General features: G+C 37.5%; 1 protein-coding gene across 2 annotated transcripts in view; it reads left to right on the top strand.

The window, feature by feature from the left end:
- ANO1 (anoctamin 1) overlaps window positions 1-17,723 on the top strand; it is a 77,746-nt gene extending 60,023 nt beyond the window's left edge. For both annotated transcript variants that reach the window (XM_084288410.1, XM_084288409.1), the window contains exons 14-25: window positions 1,734-1,805; window positions 4,784-4,858; window positions 5,727-5,928; window positions 6,586-6,697; window positions 7,395-7,452; window positions 7,561-7,661; window positions 8,117-8,262; window positions 9,572-9,724; window positions 10,469-10,521; window positions 12,010-12,194; window positions 14,032-14,137; window positions 15,130-17,723. In XM_084288410.1, coding sequence (XP_084144536.1) covers window positions 1,734-1,805; window positions 4,784-4,858; window positions 5,727-5,928; window positions 6,586-6,697; window positions 7,395-7,452; window positions 7,561-7,661; window positions 8,117-8,262; window positions 9,572-9,724; window positions 10,469-10,521; window positions 12,010-12,194; window positions 14,032-14,137; window positions 15,130-15,390 — 1,524 coding nt within the window. In that variant the 3' untranslated portion in view covers window positions 15,391-17,723. The remainder of the gene's footprint in view (window positions 1-1,733; window positions 1,806-4,783; window positions 4,859-5,726; window positions 5,929-6,585; window positions 6,698-7,394; window positions 7,453-7,560; window positions 7,662-8,116; window positions 8,263-9,571; window positions 9,725-10,468; window positions 10,522-12,009; window positions 12,195-14,031; window positions 14,138-15,129) is intronic.
- The last annotated feature ends 2,513 nt before the right edge of the window (window positions 17,724-20,236 follow it).

The following is a 20,236-nucleotide window of genomic DNA, read 5'->3' as shown; positions in this document are numbered from 1 at the left end:
GTGGCTGCAGCACCCCAGTTGGCACAGAGCCGCTGCCCAGCTGCCCGCATGTCCAGATATTTTGCTGTTGTTGTTTTTAAGAGGAGCATGGCTGCACTTGTCATATCACAAGCTGTCCTGAGTAGGTACACAACAAATATTGTTCCCTCGTAACAAAAACCTCGTGGGCTTTACAGGGTGCCATGCAGCTTGCTGAGCCTTGGGCAGTTATTGCTTCCTTCACGCCCAAAATGTTTCTGCTTGAATTATCTCCTCTTAATATATTAACTCCTCCTTAATATATTTAGGCGTACTATGCAAGCAGCCTCTGTGCCATGCACTTTGCTAGAGCATACCTAGCTGGGAGAGAATACGGGGATTTATTTTCTGGATACTATACTGCCCTTTTATTTTTGGCAACTTGCTGTTAGTCTACATGAAAGGAGAAAGGATTAACTGTATCTTTCCGACAGCTATCTCCTTCATGTTCGGGTTCATAGCTCTACAGCCTAAAACCTTGTGTAACCAAAGGCAGCAGCTGTTTTAAAAAAAAAAAAAAAAAAAAAAAAAGTATATTTTATTCTTTGTTTTGTATAGGTAATTCTAGATAATACAGTCATGAGGTAAAGAGCCAGGGTCTTAAGTGATACACTAAAATAAAAAGTGTTTCATCTTCCGGTGCTTTTCAGGGACACCTATATCATACAGTATGAACAGTGATGTTAACAGATATTGTAGAACATGTGTGGACTGATTTTCTCTGTTAGTGTCTGCCATCCACTGCGCTTATGATTGTTTCATGTAATTTTAAAAATATAAATCCAAGATAATCTGCAACAGTTTAGTAATCAAATTTTTGTTTTCTTTTTTTTTTTTATTTTTATTTTTTTTCTGGTTCCCTGAAGGAGGCAGTCAAGGTTTGGAAAACATCTTTTTTTTTTTTTTATTGCTCCTGCCTTTTTTATTACATGTCCACCGATGAATGCCATCTTTTAATCTCCACCTCTTCTTTTTCGAGCATCAAATTTTCCAATTTTCCTTAAAACTCCCACTGATTGCTTTTCCTTTACATCCTCCCCCTCTCCACTTGTTCGGACTTTTTTCAGATCTGTTCTGTTTTCCATCCAATGCATAACTGTGAATTCTGTATCTTTCATGAATGCATAATTATTTTGAATTCTAAAGCTGTGAATCTTTCTAAATCTTTTGGCTGTCTCTTACTTTTGAGCATTTCCTACACCCTCTCCTGCAATGCACATGGGTAATTGTGTGGATTTTGTCAAAGACAGGATTAGGGGAAGGCCCCAGTTGTCAGTTTTCTGGGATCCCAAAGCAACGTGTTTTTCATATTTACAGCAAATAAGTATTTCCTTCAAGAGTTGAGTGTCACTGAAATTACAGTTAATGCAAAATCTAATTTTTATGAGAAAGGCAGATCAAGAATATCCAAGCATAATGTCAAGTGGTTTGAACCTGCCTGCAGGATGTGCTGTATACTCTTAGGTATTAAATTTAAATGTATGTAGGGTTTCTGCTGGGTGTCTGATAGCAAAACACTCTACGTTTGCTGCTGTAGTACTGAGAATGATATGGTATGTGACATTTTGTTAAATGTACAGTTGACCATCAATTGACATAAATGATGTATTGAGTTAGTTAGAAACTTGGGGTTTATCAGCAAATTGACCTGCAAATGATTCATGTGATACAGAAAACAGATGACTGCTTTTTATTAAATGTGACTTATTTTACAGGATCATCCAAGAGCAGAATATGAAGCAAAGGTTTTAGAAAAATCACTAAGAAAAGAACACAAACATAAAGAGGTATGGTAAAAATATTAATTTATTTCACCTTAAAAAAAATAAATAACACATTGAAAAAGAAGGTCATTTATAGTAGGTGCTGACCCAAGACTATGGGAAAAAGAATGGAAATGGGTTAAAAAAAAAAAAAAAAAAAAAAAGAGAGAGAGACACTGCATAATGTGTTTAAATTCCAGTTGTTTTCAGTCCTGGCATACATGTGGTACTTTGTCCATTCTCTTACTCAAGACCTGATTAAGTCTAGAGATGTCCTCAATGATATTGTCAGATACAGAGGTGTGGTTTAAGAAAGCTCATCAAGTCTGATGGAAGGGGTGTTCCTGTTGGGCTAACAAATCAAGTTTGAGAAAAAAAATATAGCAAAACATCTTGTTCTGTGCTATTATAAGTAAAGCATCTCAGGAGAGGTTCTCTGTCATGCCAGCAGGTTAACCCATGGGGCCAAAATCTGTTTTGCTTTACATATTGAGGTTTTGGCTGTGCTGGGTGGCCTGTGGTGGTGTCGTGGCTGTCCCAGGGAGCCCTAACACCTGCTTTTGCCTTTTTGCTGGGAGCATAGATCAAGCACTGGGCACTGCTTTAACACAGCTGTAGAAGATGAGCGTCCTGCTGCTGAGTTGGGTCTGACTTTTTATGCTTAGGTCTTGGGACTGTTCTGTAAAATATTTTCTAAAATATTACTAGAGCATAATTAAGAACACTAACACCAGTTTTCTTGCCCAATTCCAGCTTTGATAATAACTTTCTGCCTTTTAAAAGCATAACTTCCATTATATTTCACCGGGTAAGGTATTGCTCACTTCTGCTTTTAACTTGCTCTTTCCGGGGATATGATAAAGGTGCTGCTGGTCCCAGGAGCACACACGTCTCACCCTCAGCCAGTGCAGTTCCTCTGACCAGTTTGAGTACTGCTGGGCCCCCTTTTCAGGATGCCACGAGGCTGATGCCAATACCATCTAGCTACTTTAGGCATTGAATTTTGCAAGCCACTTGGTGCATTGTGGAATACCAGACTTGCAGCACATTAAAATCCCTTACAGGACAAAAAGAATTTGTGTTGCTGCTCTCTTATATAAACAAGGTTTGAACACAGACTTTGTTGTATACTAAAAATTTGCAGCTTGCTGTGCCTTTTGGTGTATTAAGAATTCAGTTCTTAAATGTAGAAGGTTGAGATAATCAGACAATTAATGAATGGTAACCTCAAAATATCAGCGTATGAAAGCTGAGCAATAAAGGGAGGGTTTTTTTTTAAACTTGACTATTTATAACTTTTTGGGCTGTGTTCAATTTGGATGTTACTAATTTGGGAAACGTGAGAAAAGGAGTTTTTCTGAAAGACTTAGTAATTATCTTTCATTGGGATCTAGAGTGTTCAAGTTCAAATTCAACATTAGACTTCTGAGTTGTCATACAACTTAAAGGAAAACTGTCTAAAGCCAACCCAGAAATTGCTCGTATTTTTTTTTCAAAAGAAGTCTGATTGAAAAAATATATATATACTTTTAAAGGAATGACCAAAGCGTTCCTCCTTTACACATCATAAAGGAATAAGAATGGCACAATCCTAAATTAAAAACAGGAAATTCTTTGCAGGACAGTTTGACCTATTCCAAGATTTGGGGCAACGGTTTGTCTTCTGTTATTTTTTATTAACCTAAAGCCATAGCACACAGCATTGAGCAAACTAACAGAGTATTGACTTATGGCTGAAATGCTGGGTATGTGGAGTCAGTAGAGAGTATGTAGATTAATTTATCATCACTTTGTAATGCTATGTTGCCCGATCCTTTTTTGTTTCCTTTGATTGCCATCAGAAGCATCGGTATTTTCCAGAAGAGGCAGCAAACAAATGGAGACAAAGAGTTAAGACAGTCATGGCTGGGGTGAAATTGGTTCTTTTTATTCAAACTTAGGAGGAAACTCAAATTTTGAGTAATTATGGAAGACACAAATCAATTGTTTTTGGCTGTTGAACCCTTGTTTAATATTCACATTCAGTTTTGGGTTTCTTCCCCTTCCTTGTTTCTTCGGCACTCTTTTAGCCAACGTTTCTTGCATCTGGAATGGCACTGCATGGCTAATCTTAAGTGTACATGCTGGATTGATGTTATGTTTTGCAGTCAAGCATGGCCTGTGTGTTGGAAGAGCTGCTTGCACTTCCCTGAGGCAACGTGCATGTGATAAAAATAGGATTTTGAGTAATATTTTTATGTTCATTATAACATGTGCGTCATCTTCAGTAATGATACTTTGTTGTTTATTTTCTGGTGTTTAGAAACAATTCCCGGCATGAGAGTTCAGGAAAGACTCTAGATGAGCAATACTGCTCTAAATGAAATCTTAATTCCCCAAATTCAGCGTGGTAGAGTCACTGGATGGTTGACTGGGTTTAGGATAGCCTACAAACTGTTACTACACAGGTGTATCTTAACTCCCATTGACATGGTCCATCACATACCATGTGGGTAGTCAGGTAGTCAAAACTTACTCCCACTGAAGCACTTTGAAGGGGATTGCACTGCAAAACAAGGTCTTCCATCAACTGTACGCTCATCCTGAAGTTTTTTGATTTCAGTGGCACCAGTTGTGTAATTGCAAAGCTGCAAATACTGACTGGGGTGGGACAAGGGAAGAAGAGGAAGAATTTTTCCAGGGAAAGCAAAATAAAATATTTAACAGTGGGAGAGATCTTACTTCATGGTTTATGACAGGCTATTTGCATGTTTCCTTCAAAAAGTATACAGAAGAATCTGTTTTATTTATACTTGCAGTGCAGGCTCTTGACAAATTTGAACCTAGATTTGGAGTAAACAATTTGCCTGTGTGGAATTGTAACTGTAAACACTGTGTCTTTGCATCTGCTAACTGGGTGTGCGTGTGTTAGCCTTTTGTTCCCCTCTGTGTTTTTGTCACATGTACAAAATCACGTGCTTCATATTTAGTAAATGTGCCTTTTTTCCCCAAAAAAAATTTAGACAGATAAAGAAAAGCTGACATGGAAGGATCGTTTTCCAGCCTATTTGACCAATTTTGTTGGCATTATCTTCATGGTAAGCATCACCTGGGGAAAACCTGAAATTTATGTTACTGAATGACTGTATAGAACAGAAGTGATATACTGTGACAGATTTATTTATTAATTGCCATAGTTTGCAATGACTTTTTCCCAGTTAAAAAATTAAAATGTTTTATTAGTTTTATAATGTAAAAACTTTTAAAGAAATTGGAATACTACTTTGCCATCTCATTCCAGTAAAGAATAAGCACACCTGAACATGGCAATGGAAAAATGAGGGCACAGAAGTGGAGGTTACCACCATCACTGATGGGACAAAGCTTAAAACATATGCAGAGTGCTCTTGAGAAGTACTCAGGAAGTGGAGAATGGCATAATTCTTATGCCAAACATTTTTGAAAGAATTGATGTGGAAATTACAATCCTTTTTGCCAACATTTTTAATTATATCAAATTTGGGGTTCTACCATACAACAGGAGTATAGCAAACAGAATGTTTAATTTGAAAAAAAATAAATGAAGAAAATGAGGAAAAATAATTATTAGAACAGTCTTTTTTTTCCATTTGCTTATAAAACATCAACATATAAAATAAACGTTGAAGGAAATAATTCCAGACGTAGATCACAGTGGCAGCTGGATAAAAAGGATTAAGCCCTTTCCAAAGGTATAAAACCCCATGTTAACTTCGTTCATGTGTTTTTGGGGGATTGTGATGATCAAATTACCAGCAAAAAAGGATCTGTTCTACAGTTGATCACAGTGACTGGGAGCCTTAATGCAGAATTTGGTGGGCTTGGGATGTGGCTCAGAGATCACATTTTTTAAGGTCACAGCTAAGTCCCATGCGAAGTATTTATAGTTAAATCTCTGATAAGAGGCTGTGCTGCTCTTACTTGCAGGTGGGGCTGACATTTGCTATAGTGTTTGGAGTCATAATATACAGAATCTCCACTGCAGCAGCACTGGCAATCAGCTCAACTCCGTCAGGCCGGTCCAGCGTCAGGGTCACTGTCACTGCCACTGCTGTCATCATCAATTTGGTTGTCATCATCATCCTGGATGAAGTATACGGCTGCATAGCAAGGTGGCTAACTCAGATCGGTAGGTGCAGATCAAGTGGTATTTGTTGGAGCAATTATAAATGAGAGTACCAAAAGGACTGTCTTTCATTGTTAACTTCAAAATGGTGAGCAAACCCAGGAAATTCAAATGGGTGGCTAGAAGTCTCACCAGTAACTTACAAATATCAAAGTGCACGTGGATTCAGCTTTATTTTTAAAGTCTATCTTTCAGCAGTGATGGTACTAATCACTTACCAGTTATGTGTGACAGGGTTACAGCAGACTTTCCTGTACCTATTCTTGACCTTGACTTGTCTATATCAGAAAATTACTGCTTTCATTTTCTGCCATTGTTTACTTGGCATAAGAGATGTAAAACCGTAGAGATGGAAAACTGTAAGAGGAAAAAAAAAATCCCCAAAACATCAGAATCATCAGTGATGAAAGGTCCAGAAATCTTTTCAGTTCAGTCAGTTCTTTGTCCAGTCTGCAAATGATTGTCATGGAGATCTGCCAGATGTGGAGTGACACTGGAGTTGCTGCTGTAATGGAGCTGAACAATATGATCCTCAGCAGATTTACCACTGACTTCTGTGAGGCCATGTTACTTTACCAAAGTCCACATTTTTAACACCTTGAAATGTTCCAGATAAGAATAAATCCTCAATGTTTCTTACCCATGTCCCATTGGTTCCAGAGGTGCCAAAAACTGACAAGAATTTTGAAGAGCGTCTGATTTTTAAGGCTTTCCTTCTGAAATTTGTCAATGCTTACACACCCATCTTCTATGTCGCTTTTTTCAAAGGCCGGTGAGTAATGTAAAATGCTGTTCGGTGTTTCAGTTCGTTGCTTGAGATGGTGGTAGTGGTGTTAAGCCACATCTGGGTGATAAAGAAGACACCTTGAGATGGGTGACAATAGACTCCATGGGGCATGGTCTGGCTAATGCAACAGAAATGAGGTTGAGTTCCCGTATGTAGTCCAAGCCAGATTCTGGCTCTGGAGTGATTTCTGAGTGATACGATGGTGCTCAGGCATACTCCTAAGGATCGTGGAGCATGCAGCTAGCCTGGGAAACTGGGCTGAGGTTGACAGCTAGTGGTCAGCCTGGGCAGCTTACTACCTCTGCTCTTCTAAGCATGCCCCAATAATTTATTTCCCAGCTGTTCTTTCCCATCCGTCTTATTTTATTTTATGTTTCAGTTTGGGATTTTTTTCCCTGTTTTTTGCACCTTAGAGGATTTCTTTCAAGATGTGCCTATACTATGTAGGGCACATGGCTTGCAGTTTTTACTAAGTTGCTTACTCAATAAACAGGACTTAGTCTTTAAAACAAAACAAAAACACAGCAAACTTCCAAGTTAATTGCTCACCTTCCCTTTTTCAGGGCTAAGTATTAGGTGATTCCACCCACAGGTATAGAATTTCACATAAATGGCTTTAGGAATCAAGTACTAAAAGAATAAAATCTCTATGAACTTTACATTTCTACCCATTGTGTCCTAGATTTGTTGGACGTCCAGGAGACTACGTTTACATTTTCCATTCTTTCCGAATGGAAGAGGTAATTGCATTTTACCATGCCCGTGCTCACAGCACATGTGAGCAGCCTCTTCCGCTGTTGGCAAGGTGCAGCAAATGTCCTGACTTCCCTTTCCTCTGTCCGCTGCAGTGCGCACCAGGTGGTTGCCTGATGGAGCTGTGCATACAGCTCAGTATCATCATGTTGGGCAAACAGCTGATTCAGAACAATTTATTTGAGATTGGCATCCCGTAAGTAGTAACTTTTTTTTCTCAAACACGTGGTTTTTATGATGTGTACAACACACTGTGTATTTATGGCCCCTTGATATGAAGATGGTACCTGCAAAACCCTTGCAGTGAGCCTCTGTCTGCCGTATAGCAAATAATTCATCCTTGCTGTTTTGCAGATGCACCAATGTCACTGCAATTACATCCAGCAATGCATGTGTCTGAAAAGAGTTAGGAAATCTACAGTTTTCCTACTTGCTAGTAGTAGGTATAATTCTGAACATGTGATTCAACCATAACCACGTTTCACTGATACTTCCTTTTAGCATATCATGGCACTCATACAGTTTTTATGAAAGTAGATACAGAGCTCAGTGTGTCTGTTGACATAGTGTACTTGTCACTCCTTATCCATCTGAAAAATAGGCACTGTGACCAGAGTGGTGTGCTAACTGGATCACTTCCACTTCCCTCAGGAAAATGAAGAAATTTATACGATACATGAAACTAAAGCGCCGGCGTTCCTTAGACCATGAGGAGCACGTCAAAAAAAAGCAGCGCTATGAAGTGGACTACAACCTGGAGCCTTTCGCTGGACTTACCCCTGAATATATGGAAATGAGTGAGTGAGGTGGAAAGAAGGCATTTCAGGCAGAATTATTCTGACTAAATGGGTTGGAGAGCTGAGGTTTTCAAACTGTAGATTTGGAAGACAGTGGATATGGTGCAGAATTTAATTATTAAAGTGTATAGTCTAAGAATGTAGAATATTTCAGCCAGTCAAGGGCTACTTCAGAGGTGACTTATGCTATCTGGTGAACGTGATCTTTATCTCTAGCACTTATTTTAGGTACTTTCTTTTGAGCTACGTGTTATGTTACTGTCAAGTTTTAAATACAAATGATAAATAGAGTAAACCTGAGATTGTGAGCCAGATTGCATCATCCATTACGCCCTACAAGGGGAAAAAGTTATTTAATTCAGATTTGACAGTTCCCACTGTATATTCCCACAGCAGATTGTTTCTGTTTTGTAAAATCTGGACTTAATCTTCTCAGAGATGTGCCTGTAGACCAGGTTGTACTTGACATATTACATAGATTGTGTTGCAAGTAATGTATCATCTTGAGTGATTGATATGGCATTTAAGTGCTGGATGTCAGGTCTGCATTACTGAGGTCCTAAGACTACATTTCTTTTCCGCCATGCCATCTTGAAAAAGCAGAGGAGACTGCTCCATATAATGTTTTTTCTGATAGTATCCAAGGTTCCTGAAGGGTCAGTCCTAGAAGAACAATCTTGTTTAGTGTTTTCAGGAACGACTAGGCAAAAATATTGGAAAAGAATAATGAAATACACTAATACCCAAAGTGGGCGTGCCTGGCAAATACAGAGGTGAATTAGAATATCTTGGTGCCCAGAGTGGTTGAAACAGATTGGAATTTAGTACTGCAGACTGCAAGGCTATGTTACCAGCAGCTAACAATTAGAAAATGTGCAGTTAGTGAGTTCAGGAGGGTAAGTAGCAGAAGAAGAAAGATGTGACTAAAGCAGTAATGGGATGAGTATGACATGAGCGTGATTAGTCCTGCTGCAGCTGGTGGCACAGTGTTCCCTTGCCCCTGCACTGCCAGAGGCACATACAGGCTGTGCCAGCATTGCCCACAGGGAAGCTGTGTTAGGAGCTTCCCTGTCTTTCTGGTCACTTTTCAGGTCTTGCCTCACCAGTCCCGGCTTTTGCAGGAGGGACAGCTGGCCCTTAAGTGGCTGAATGGAGCAGCAGCTAGGCAAAAGTGCCTCATGCAGAAAATGCAATCTAGTCTCCCAGCAAGTGTCATTTTGTTAGAATTTGGGGGAATGGCACTGACATGATGCATTTGACAAATACAGACCAAATCCATTGAAATTCTCCCTTTTTTTTTTCTTCTCAGTTATTCAGTTTGGATTTGTAACCTTGTTTGTTGCATCCTTCCCACTGGCGCCTCTGTTTGCTTTGTTGAACAACATCATTGAAATCCGTTTAGATGCAAAAAAATTTGTTACAGAGCTGAGGAGACCGGTAGCAGTCAGAGCGAAGGATATAGGTAAGTGCACATTGCTGCAGTGACTCCCTGCTTGTTTGTTCCTGGATTGATGGCAGGATATTATTATGCTGAGTTAGTCTCATTAACAGGAAGACATTTATAGGACAATTCAAAACATTAGACTGTGGCTTAACTGTGAACTGTCATAACTTATCAAGACTTTACTTTCAAAATAGAAAGACCAGTGCTTTAAATTCAGATTAATATTTTATTAGGTAAATATCATTTTTCAAATCAAAGTGATCAATACAATAGTGAAATATCTTGCATGGTTCTGCACACCAGCTGTTCTTCCTAGCAGTGCAGTTTTCTTGCAGAAGCAAAAATTTCTGCATTTAAAAGCTCTGGACTGGGCTGGAGAAATACACAGGGGAAAGAAAGAAGGTATCTGTGGGTAAACATGGCTCTTCGTCCCCACTCAAATGACATTTATCTCTTGAAGCTGGAAAGCTGTGGGTGAGACCAGCCAGAAGCTGGCTCTGCAGTCACAAGACAGCAGCAGACCAGTCCTCCCCTTCCCTCAAAACCTATATAAAAAAAAAAAAAAAGTGTTTAAGTATAGCTCTGGAAGACAGAGTTGGACTCACTTTGCTTACAGGTCTTTTAATTAATCTCTTATAAATTTCTATTTTTTATTTAATGTATAACTCAAGTTTGGCACGGTCCTAGCACTGTTAACTGAAAATGTAATTTATCTAAGTTTAATGACTAGCACAATATTCATAAGTTTGTTTCCTCCCTTAGGAATCTGGTATAATATCCTCCGGGGTATAGGAAAGCTTGCTGTCATAATAAATGTAAGTAATTCTGCACAAATGCAATTTTACTTCAGTAGGCTGGCTTTTCCATTTGGCTCCATTAGTTTAATTTCAGCTTAAATCCCTCAAATTCAGTGAAAGTATATGATTTAGAAATTTGCTAAAATATTAGAGAATCAGATCCAGTGTTTACTTTAAGGTTGTGACAGTCTTGTTCTTACTCAGCTCTGAAAATCAATGAAGATATTTTTGGTTAATTCCACATTGAATGTCCTATCCCTTAGAAAATTTTGAGACCACCTTAATATCAGCATTTCTTGCACCATCTTGATTCTTCAGAAAAGTTGTATTTTGTGGCTATAAGAACAGATTCTCTCTTGCTTTCTTTCCATTATATTCATTTCTATTATCCTAGATAAATATACGTCTACTTTCATCATCCTCATTGCACCATGCCTGGGGAAAGTTGAAAAATAAAGAATGGCAAGCTAAAAACATGTTTGTAATAGCAGCCACTCAGGGCTTATCACCATGTGTGGACGTGCCCTCTCATTTTCTCTATATTGTCCAGAGTGGAAATCCCTTAGCTTTGCCAGCAGGTGTTTGGTCTTCTACGGCCAAACCATTCTGGTGGTTATTTAGGATGCTGCCTTACTTGTCTTTACCATTTCTTCTCTTTTCCCTTGGAAATAATTTCTCTATTTTTCTCTTTTCTTCCTTGTAATCTCTCTTCATCATTATCCAGTGTTATTTTCTCTTTGATCTATGTACTATCCCTCTTTATCATAAAATTAGTAAAACATTTTGTACTGTGTTTGTTCCACGTGTACATGAGACTTATACCAATGAGAATGTTTCACAGTAATGATAAACGAGAACAGCTAGAGTTGTGAACAAATCCTCTGACTTGGCTGTTCTGCTTTTTGTGTATGACATCTTTGTAAAACCTTTTTAAATAACCAAACATGGAACTTTTGTGACCATAAAATAAAACTGTCTCAGTCTGCTCATCTTTTTAACTTGGTAGAGCTAAAGAACACACAAAGTGAATGGGCTTTTGCGATGCAATGAGAATTTAAAGATTCAACTGACTATAAGTTGTTTGCAGAAAAGCAAAACAGACCACGTAAATCAATCAGTTAGGCTTTATACAATGCCTGAGGGTCAAGTTGTGGTTGGGGCATAGGGAAACTGCAGATTATTTTGCTTTTCTCTGATGCTGGGGGTGCGACAGCTTCATGCTCCAGAGAGTTCGGGTTGTTAACACATAGAAATCTCGGTCAACATGAAACTGCTCCATGTCGTGTCCTGCAGCTCAAAATTGTCAACAGTAAATACCACCTTGTTACTGCAGTAAATACTCCATTTTTAGGGACCTGTGGGCTGCACTCCCCCTTTTGTTTTCTGCAGCATCCCCTATCTGACCATCCTGATTTGTGCAAGCTGTGTGGGCAAGAGATACTTGAGTGTATTATTAACTTAAACAGTGCCTGAATATTGCGCTCATTCTCTACTCTTATGGCTTAGGCATTTGTGATCTCATTCACATCCGACTTCATTCCACGCCTCGTGTACCTGTATATGTACAGTGAGAATGGCACCATGCATGGCTTCGTGAACCATACACTATCCTCTTTTAATGTCAGCGATTTTCAAGCAGGAACAGCTCCAAATGACCCCATGGATCTTGGCTACGAGGTTCAGATATGCAGGTACTCTCTTGAATGATAACTCATTTTAAGTGTTTTCCCAGCTGGTTAAGAACATGACAAATTCTTACATTCCTGGGGTAAACCTTGGTCCCTTGTACTTTCAGTACCTTTTGAGCACCTTGGTGGGGTTTTCTATCAGGTAGAGCTATTGCTTTACTGATTAAGCAACCACAAACCCTGAATATGAAGTACTGCTTATTTTGGGAAATAAAGAGTAGCATTATTAAATTCAGTGTTTATCAGTGTAAAGATTTTTACAATTATGTATTCCCTTTTCCAGGAAAGGAGATAAATAACTATAACCAGTTTAATGATACTTTAAGGGAACAAAATAGTATTTGTCTGATGTCGTGGTGTTGTATGCTACTGATACAATGACTGTGACTTCATAGTATACCACCTCTTCTCCAATTTCTGTAGAAATTCCTGATGACAATAACAGCAGCCTTATCTGCACTGGAACTTAAGACCCACTTAAAGTGTGATTGTACAGGAAATGTGTCTGCCTGTAACAATTTCTACATATTATTTTAATTGTCAAAGACAAATTATTGTTTGCATATTTCAGTTTATCAAGTAATCTAAGTCAGTACTGAAATGCATGCTTTACCCGGGCCTTCATAGATACACATCATCTTCAAAGCAAATGTTTTCAAGCTTATAACTGGGGACCAAAGCCAAATGTAACCGTGGAAGCACTTGGAACAGCAAAACCCAAAAGACTAAATAATACAGGGAAATGGGAGCAAGAAGGGGAAGAAGAGAACAAGGGTGGAAGAGACACACCAACAGAGAAAAAGATAAAAAGAAAGATTATTAGGTACACATACGCTGAAAAATTACACAGACTGACCAAGAAAAAGAACACCTCTATAGTTGTATTAGTTTAAAATTTATATTTCTTAGAAATTGTCATAGTGCAAGCTTGATAGGCTGAAATTACTGCTAAGCTGAAAAATCACTCTGAGATAAAAGACAAAAACAACCAAAATTGTACATGTATTAGCTTTGTTTGCCTTTAATTTCTCCTGATTTCCTTCTCATGATCTTTGGACAGAGGATAAATTAGGTTGGCAAACATGCTTCTAGCACAAAACTTACAGAAGGGAAGTGTTAGTGGCAAAGTCCTTTGTTAAAACAGCAGCTTTATCTGCATTCTAGTCACAGCCTTTCCTCTTCCCATTTCATCATTTCTCCCATATTCCAGAGAGTTTTAGATCATTTGAAAATATGAAGCCCAAATTCTTGCAAAGTACTGACAGGATGCTGTGGTTTCTATGTAATAGTTGGTGGTGGTGGTGGTGGTTTTGGTCCCATTCCTAACAGGTTATTGTTGATTAGCTCACAGATTTTTCCGGAAACCACAGCTAAGGCAAAATTCTCATATTCTCTCTATACAGCAGAATTTGGTGGTGGTCTTTTGTGAGTCATAAACTACGCAGAACACCGTATAGCATAGCATACATTATGAACTTGAATCTGTATTTTCATCTTTAATGTTAGTCTGAAAAATATGTTAATTTATTTTCATTGAAAGTTGATTTTAAAACCAAGAAACAATTTGAGTTGTGTAGTTTACTCTGTCTTTATGCAGAGTTTATATTATCTGTGTTAATCAGAGAGTATTAAGATTGCAGACCTTTAATTTTGACTAAAACTTGAAGGCTATGGGTGGCTTTCAGCTGTAACTTATTTGTGAGAGGTTAGTATAGAGCAATGCTTTAATAGCAAACTCACTTTTAGATGGTTTGATCTACTGTTCAACCATTTGGTGTTAATTCCTCATTGTGCTAAAATGTTTGAATGACATCACTATCTACTGAGTCTTGTTTTGCAGATACAAAGATTACCGAGAACCCCCCTGGTCTGAAAACAAATATGACATTTCAAAGGATTTCTGGGCTGTCCTAGCTGCAAGATTAGCATTTGTGATAGTTTTCCAGGTATGTTATACTGTATGCACTTTTTATATGAAAAAGAAAAAGTTACCATATCTCTTCAACTAACTAGAGCAAGCCATCTTTGGAAATAAGTTACTAGGCCAAAGAAAGTATCTTCTTTCACAGCTCTTTCCTGCAAAATCAAAGGAATTTGCCCGTCCTTGTTTACCTTCCTGCTGCTTTCCATACAATCCAGATGTATCCCCAGTGAATTACTTTGTCCCCAATGATTCCCTGAACTGTTTTGATCCAGAAGCAACTTAATGACCTTAGTGAGTAGGAAAGCACAAGACTGATGCTAATTAGGTCCCACCAGTTTCTCCAATAAGACATCAACATGTATAGTGAAGAAGCATAAATTTATTCCAAAATAATGTCTAGACCTAGCCCAGAAGTGGAATTTCTAAAATTTTCCAATTGTATTTTATCTCACCTCTGAACAAGAAGGCAAAATCTTGCAGTTATTTACTGTGACATTGTTCAGTCACAACAGTGATGCTAGTTATTGTGATACAGATGTTTAATTGTGTCTTATGTAAACAACTTATTTCAAAACTTTTATTCCTTTTTCAACAAAATACATATTTTTATTTAAAACACTTCCCCTTCATGAAACTGAGATTTTAAATCAGAAACATTTAATTGGAATGGTTTTTTTTGCCAGCTTTCATTTTACCACTTGCTATGTGCTTCTGCCTTGCTGATGTTAATCTTTATTTACCAGTTACAGTATTTCCTTTTGATTTCCAAATAGCTATGATAGTATTTGTACTTAAATCATAGAGATCTGTGCCTACCATTTTTGTCTACTTCTAGTATGAACAGGAAGTCGAGGTAAATTTGGCTCAGTATCACATTTGTGACATGCATTTGAGCCCAACTCAAATATTGTCTTTTCTTCTTCTTCCTTCTCAAATACACTGAAAATGGCCCCTTTCCCCACAGTCATCCTTGCATTTGACCTTGCTGATGTTTTCTCACAATTTACTTTTCAGAACTTGGTCATGTTTATGAGTGACTTTGTTGACTGGATTATCCCAGACATTCCCAAGGACATTAGTCAGCAGATTCATAAAGAGAAGGTTCTCATGGTCGAGGTCTTCATGAGAGAAGAGCAAGGGAAGCTGCAAATGCTGGAAACCTGGAAAGACAAGGACAAGAAAAAAGGTGAAAACTGTAACAATCACAGCCCCAGACTCTCCAGGAGCCACAGTGGGAGCTTGTCCTCCTGCCACTCGTATCCTCTTGACGTATAGAAGAGGAGGCAGTTGAGCATGTTGGGGCATTCCACTGGTACATAAGCCATCACATAAAGGGCAGGACTTGACAAATGGACAACCTGGTGCATGTTGAAGGATGTGCTGCCATTTTACTCCCATTTTTGTGAGAAATGCTCTTCTTACAAATGGGGAGGACCATGATCTATTTCTGATAATATGTTGTGTTTTGTTTTGTTTTGTTTTGTTTTTTTTGCACAAGCAGTAATGCAGGGAATTTTTGTATGTCATCATTAGATAACACTATAGACATTGACGTGCATTAATAAATGCGCTTAGTACTTAGTACATCTTGACAGAGATATTCTCTAAGAATTTGAACTTAGACAATTAAATAATTAAAGGTAAATTTTAAGTAATAATAATAATACTAATTTAAAATATTTTTGGAGCCCTTGGCTTGCAGGTCTGTGGGACAACTTTGTATGCAAAATCAGCTTTAGAGTGTGCCCTAGTATTCCTTTTGGCAGGAGAGGAACCATGCAAAGTTTACCAGACTCACTTGCTTTCAAAGATATGGTTTAGCTCTGCCAGCAGACATCTATAAACCTGCAGGTCTGAAACAAAGCTCCCATTGAGCTTTATAGTCAAAGACATGCCTGAGGCACGTGAGGCATTCTGCTGCATGCCTGACACCTCCACTGAGCACTGCTCTCTTCACAAGCATCAGAAAAGTGGATCTGGAAGAGTCCTTCTTACCAATGAACAACCGATGTGGTGGAAGCTACCTTGGTGCCCCAGACTGCATCATGTGTGTTTGAGCTGTCCCCCAGAGGCTCCTAGCTCATAGCAAGGTGACAGCAGCACAATCTGGGAGATCTTCCCAGCAGGTTGATTACCATGGAGTATTTTGGTAAATGCCCTGAATTAATGAGCACATGTAGAGCTACAGTGAGTCACACTGCCCTGCTAGCACTCAGACACCATTCTTGCTGAGGAGAGTCCCTTTTTCCTGTTGTTTTAGCACATCCCTTTCTTAGCCAGGTTTTTCTCTGTAGCCCTCTATGCTCTGCAGGAGAAGGGAGTCTGCACGCATCTTTCACAGCCAGTTTACCCTGCAGACTTTGTACTGCTGAATGGCATTTCCCAGAGGCTATGCCAGAGGAGTAAATCCAAAACATGTACCACTTACTGTCTTTAATGGAAGTTTTGCCTGCAATGGGGCTACAGGACCAGACCTTCAGTTAGTTACAGGACTTTTCTTTTGTCTTAAAATACCCTATCTTTTATATAAGAGCTTCCTTAAAGTACAAGTCTGAAATCGTTACTTAAGAAGCCTATCTAAATCCCATCAGTTCAACTCTTTTTAAATATAGTACATTTTAATTTTGCTTTGTCAAATGATAAACTGCACTTCCAAATAATATTGGTGCAATTAACCTAATTTCTTTTATCGCTTTGTCTTGTCCATGGCACTTGCATTACGAATATAAAACTGAATAAAATAAAATGTAAAGATTTCTTTAAAGTCTAACTACTGTATGGTTTGTTACAAAACCAAACGACATCAAGACTGTTTTCAGCTACTTGTTTCTTTTTCTTTTTTTTTTCCTTTGCCAAACTAATTTAAAGATTAATACTAGAACTTAAAAAAAAAAAAAGCCATATCTAGCTTTTGATATATTTATTTGTTTTAAAGTATGTGATAAACTTGATATTTTTCTGTAGTCTGTCCAAAGAAGATACCAGAAAAGATATTATGTGGAAGAAAGAAAATGGTATTAACCAAATATTCTTGAAACTTATTTAAAATATTGATTCAACCAAAGATTTTTATTAATAAAGGGCTTATATTTTGTTAACTCTTGTTTCTGTTGTATTTTGACTTGCAGGAATGTCACTATTTTTAAAATTTGTAATTTATGGTATCTTACAACTACAGGGCCAAATCCTGCCTGGTATATTCACACAATAAGCATTGTTCCTGGCAGTAAGCATTTACAAGATCAGACCCATGGACTGCAGTAGAAATATGAGTGCAAATAAATTAGGTAAATCCTGTTGAAGAAGTGTTCTTTTTCTCATCATATGGTAGCCCAAAAGATCCAGAAGAAAGCCAAACATGAACTACCTATTCTGAAGAGACATCATAGGGAACTTCCTCTAGGGGAATTTCATCTGTAAATACTTATCTGAAAGTGTTCCCAGCTTAATACTGACATTCCTGTAAATGGTAGAGCTTTATCCTGAACACATACTTATCAGAATTTTTCATTGTTTGCTGAAATCATGAAATAGTAACAGTGGCTTATACTTTCTTTTGTACAGTAAATTGTTTGAAATGGAATTTTGTATATAAAAACTGTATTACTACTTAGATAACTATAAAACTCTTTCATGGAATCATTTTTTAAGAAAAGTAAATATCTACTAAATCTCTTTTAGTTCGTTTTTTTCTTTTTTTCTTTTTTTTTTTGTTTGTTTGAACATTTATTTGAAATAAACTTAAATCTGCTAGAGCTTCTTCTGTGGGACAGCTTCTGTTCCCAATCCTCTTTGTGCTCTGTGTGCAACTATGAGTACTATTAGACTGGAGAAATACAGTAACTTACATTATAGTTTGCCTAAAACTGGATCTTTGATGCCTTTTGCAGTCAGTGCTCCTTGTGTACTCAGCCAACAGAGACCAGAATAGAAATGGGTTTATTATTATTTGATTTTTATCAGGTATTAACTACTTGATTTATAGACATCTTACTAACAACTCAGATTTCAAATCTTGTGTTGTAGTTGCTCTAGATTTGAGGGATCAAGTGGGATCAAATAACACTTAGAGATTCAATGCATCCCACCTTAGATGTTTCCATCTCCATGAGCACAAAGGGGGATTTGGCTTCTAGCACAAATATAGATGGTGCATACTCTCAACATTCAGTGAAGAATTATATCCTGGGAGCTTTCATTTTCTTTTTACGTTGGTCTTAGGTATTTAGCTGAATATGGTGTGTAAGAGTATTCACTAAGACATTTGAAGTAGGCTTATAACAAGGAAGAATACTGCTTGGTTTGTCTGTTTAAAATGAAAAATGTATTCATTACAAGGAGAAAAAAAAAAAAAAAAGTATGAATGGTAAAACTAAAGTAACAAAACTAAGTGATTCCCTTGACCACACGCTGCTGAATGACAGCCCTGAAGTGACACAGCACAGGAAGCAGAAAAGCTGCACTGAGTTTTTCACATTTTTATTGCACTGTGAGACCTGTACAAGCAGAGTTGGACACAGAGCCTGGCTTGCAGTTTCTTTTTTTTTTTTTTTTTTTTTGGAACTGTTGTTAGAAGGCTAAGAGTGAAGCTTCATGCCAATTTTTCCTTTCTTACTAGAAAATATTAATACCTCTAGCTGTAATTGAATTTAATTTAGAAGGTGGGAATTCTGTTTGGAGATAATGTCAATGAAAATCTATTCCTAGACTACTCTCAAGATCTTTCAGCTGTTAAATTGTAGGAGCTAGGTACAACATATCAGGCAAAATACTGTCTTTGGAGTGTGAGTAATCTCACTTCAGTCGGTTTATGTCATGGTTGGATTTGTTTGCTATCCAAACAAAGGTAAGACTTCAGTTTTCTACAAAAGATGAGTCATTGAGTTAAGCAATAATCCATATCAAACACAAAATTCTGCACCAAAATACTTTTCATCATTCTGTGTAACTTCTGTAGGAGCGGGTAAATCACTGCCTATTTGGAAATGGGTTTGGTTTTCTCAGTTCTTAAAGACAAATCTATCGAGTTGAGTTCATGAGATATAAGGCAATATCTTCCATAAAGAGATTTGTGCTGTTGTGTTACTTTTCATGAAAGTATTTTTTTTCATATTTGTGATGCAAGCAGAAACAAACTTTGTTATTACCAATAGCAAATTTGAGTAAAAATTATGCGGGGGGCAAGAAAAATAGGGAATGGAAAGTAACCAATAATTAACTGAAAACAGCGGTTTTCATGGTGACTTGCATCTACCATATGGGACAGGCTTTAAGAAAGATAGTGATATTGTATCCATCTCATCAGTGGAATTCAGTATTGATTTGATGACATCTCCGTGACTTGTATGCAACCTGTTTTTGACATGCTTCTGACAAAAAAGTTGTAAGTACAAAACCCCATATCCCAGCTCCCTTGCTTCTTTCATTAAATAAATAAATAAATAAATAAATAAATATTAAACAGGGAAATAATTATAGTGGTTTACTTAATTATAGAGTGGAGGTCTTCATGAGAAGATGCAGATACAGACAATAGTAGGAAATATTACAGTTGGAAGTGGCTATGTAGAATATTTTTTTTCAACCATTGGTAAAATACAGTGTTTGCTTTTTGCTACCCAAAGTTTGTAGAAAAGGCAGAATTCCAGTTGGTACATCTGAGGAAATCACATGCACCCTATTGTGTTGACAGTACAAATCTGAATCTTCTGAATTTCAATGTCATTGTGTTTCTAAGAGACTGTATTACAAATATTTTGCAGTCTTAAATAGCTTAAGGGTGAATAAGTCTCAAGTCAAGGCACAGATACATTTCTATTTTTAAACCCTCAGTGCTCTCTGGTGCTGAGCTGTTAATGATCACTTTGGCTGTTCTGATTTCCAATAAAAGATAATGAAACAATTTACTATTCATCTTGTTCCCTCAGGAGTCCAAACTCTCCTAAGTTTTGTAGATCACTTTAGCACATTTATATTTTCCTATGAAGTTTTCAAAGTAAACAATTGTTTTTCCTTTTGCAACTGAAGAAAACATACCCTAAAATTTATGTGGATTCCATTCAAGCTGATTCAATTCTTTTCACACACAAGTACAATTTATTCCATGACCAAATACATTATG

Source organism: Netta rufina, assembly GCF_964035555.1.
Source record: "Netta rufina genome assembly, chromosome: 5".
In the NCBI taxonomy this organism is placed as follows: domain Eukaryota; kingdom Metazoa; phylum Chordata; class Aves; order Anseriformes; family Anatidae; genus Netta; species Netta rufina.
Note: the sequence above shows the minus strand (reverse complement) of the source record. Positions and strands in the feature narration are given on the sequence as shown.